Genomic DNA, 2,636 nt, shown 5'->3' on the forward strand with positions numbered 1-2,636 from the left:
GGGCGGGCTGTGTGGACGGCGTGCTGAAGTGTTACCCTCACGAGACCCTGGAGGTCATCATCGACCGCATCGCTGAAGCAGAGGTGAGAGGTCACACCCTGGAGGTCACCTCTGATGACATGGGGCGGCTGTGGCTCAGGAGGGAGAGCCGGCGGCGTCTAATGATCGCAAGGTTGGCAGATCGGCGGTTCAAGCCCCGGCTGGCCATATGTCGAAGTGTCCTTGGGCAAGACACTGTACCCCAAATTGCTCCCAGTGAGCGGGCCGGCGCCTTGCATGGTAGCTTGCCGCCATTGGTGTGTGAATTAGTCCAAAATGCAGCAGCGAGAGTTTTAATCAAAACAAGCAGAAGAGCTCATATAACTCCAATTTTAGAGACTCTACACTGGCTTCAGAATAGATTTCAAGATCCTTCTGCTTGTTTATAAAGCTCTCACTGGCACAGCACCAGAATATCTGAAAGACCTTTTGCTAGCATGTCAGCCCAATAGAGCTCTCAGGTCTTCTGACGCTGGCTTTCTCTGTGTACCACATGTACAAAAGAAGAGATTTGGTGAGGCTGCATTCTCATTTTATGCACTCAAATTGTGGAATGCACTGTCAGTTTACATTAGGGATGCAACCTCAGCAAATATGTTCAAGTCAAGACTAAAAACCCATCTTTTTAATATTTTTTAAATTACTAAATAATTAAATTATGATTATATAATGATTGGAGTACTTTGAGCTGCAACGTTTGCAGGAAAGGTGCTATATAAATAAAAGTTATTATTATAATAATACGTTTGTTTTGATTTGATATGTTTATTTAAGAAGGGACAGTGCCAGTTAATGAACAAACTCCATGTAATTACAATGTATTATGAGAAGCTTGTGAATAAGCCAAGGCTTGTTTCCATCTGTTGTCCCTTAGAGGATGTTACCTGGAAACATAAGACATCTAAAAACATACAAGCATATTCCTCCTCATACTAACACGCGTGGTGTGTTCTATACCCAGGTGTGTAATCTAGGGAGGTACAGCAACAGGCCAGGGCCAATGTGTGTGGGAGGGAGGTCTCCCATCCTCCCTCTTCCTGCACTTGGACCTGACACAATGACCTGTCCTAGAGCTTATTATTTATTATTTTTATTATTTAGATCTGACACAATAACTTTCACTGTAAATCAACGGTCGTTCCAGTGTCTTTGCTGCTCTCTGTTAAGATGAGTGCCAGAATGTCCATCATGTATGTTTCTAGAGCAGAAGCAGAGAGATTAAAGGCTTCAGGTGTTCCAGGTGTTGTTGAGGCTCCAGCTGGATGTGGACAGTAGCTGTAAGAAGCCTTCATTCACCTCTCTTCTTCTACAGAAAAAAACCATACAACATATAAAAACATACAAACATTCCATTAAGACAGCAATGACAGTAGTAGTAGTACTACTACTACTACTACTACTACTACTACTACTACTACTACTACTACTACTACTACTACTACTACTACTACTACTACTACTACTACTACTACTACTACTACTACTACTACTACTACTACTACTACTACTACTACTACTACTACTACTACTACTACTACTACTACTACTACTACTACTACTACTACTACTACTACTACTACTACTACTACTACTACTACTACTACTACTACTACTACTACTACTACTACTACTACTACTACTACTACTACTACTACTACTACTACTACTACTACTACTACTACTACTACTACTACTACTACTACTACTACTACTAATAATAATAATAATAATAATAATAATAATAATAATAATAATAATACATTAGACTTATATAGCACTTTTCTAGACACTCAAAGGGAGCAAATGAATCAGGAAACATGATACTAGCAATAGCAACAAAAATCCGGGCCATGTTGTTGAGGGAAAATATACATGCATACAAATGTATCCTCTCCTCCTCTCTCCTCTTCTCCTCTCCTCTTCACATCTCCCCCCCCCCAGGTGCATCGTCTGGTGCTGGTGGACAGTGATGACCTGGTGAGGGGCATCGTGTCTCTGTCTGACCTGCTGCAGGCTCTGGTCTTGACCCCGGCAGGTATTGACGCCCTTTACTCTTAGCACCTGTGGGGGGTTGTGTCCGTCCACCACCACCATCTCCTCCCAGCCCCCCCTCCCACGCCCCAGGTAGGCCAGCCCACCCCCCCAACCCCCAACCCCTCCGACATGTCCATCGCCCTCTAAGGCCCTGTTGGCTTGTAGCTTGGCGTTCAGACTAGCCTCTAGCCTCTAGCCTCTAGCCGCTAGCCTCTAGCCTCTAGCCGCTAGCCGCTAGCCTCTAGCTGTCTCTCTCATTCCGCTATGGCTTCATCTGTAGCTGCTGCTTGTCCTCCCTCCTCTCTGCACCCCTCCAGGCCCCTCCCTTCTCTCTACACCCATCCAAGCCCCTCCCTTCTCTCTAAACCCCTCCAGGCCCCTCCCTTCTCTCTAAACCCCTCCAGGCCCCTCCCTTCTCTCTAAACCCCTCCAGACCCCTCCCTTCTCTCTACACCCCTCCAGGCCCCTCCCTTCTCTCTACACCCATCCAAGCCCCTCCCTTCTCTCTAAACCCCTCCAGGCCCCTCCCTTCTCTCTAAACCCCTCCAGACCCCTCCCTTCTC

The 2,636-nt window shown here is 45.9% G+C and overlaps 1 protein-coding gene across 1 annotated transcript in view; it reads left to right on the plus strand.

Annotated features, from left to right (window-relative positions):
* The window catches only part of prkag3b (protein kinase, AMP-activated, gamma 3b non-catalytic subunit), a gene marked incomplete at its 3' end in the record, with an annotated part of 14,754 nt that extends 12,657 nt beyond the window's left edge, over positions 1 to 2,097 (plus strand). Inside the window, exons 9-10 of the mRNA XM_080536386.1 lie at positions 1 to 83; positions 1,981 to 2,097. The exon at positions 1 to 83 is cut by the window's left edge and continues 64 nt beyond it. Of these exons, the coding sequence (XP_080392512.1) occupies positions 1 to 83; positions 1,981 to 2,097 (200 nt within the window). The remainder of the gene's footprint in view (positions 84 to 1,980) is intronic.
* Between the last annotated feature and the right edge of the window lie 539 nt (positions 2,098 to 2,636).

The sequence above is a fragment of the Nansenia antarctica genome (assembly GCF_963989245.1).
Source record: "Nansenia antarctica genome assembly, chromosome: 7".
NCBI classification, from domain to species: Eukaryota; Metazoa; Chordata; class Actinopteri; order Argentiniformes; family Microstomatidae; genus Nansenia; species Nansenia antarctica.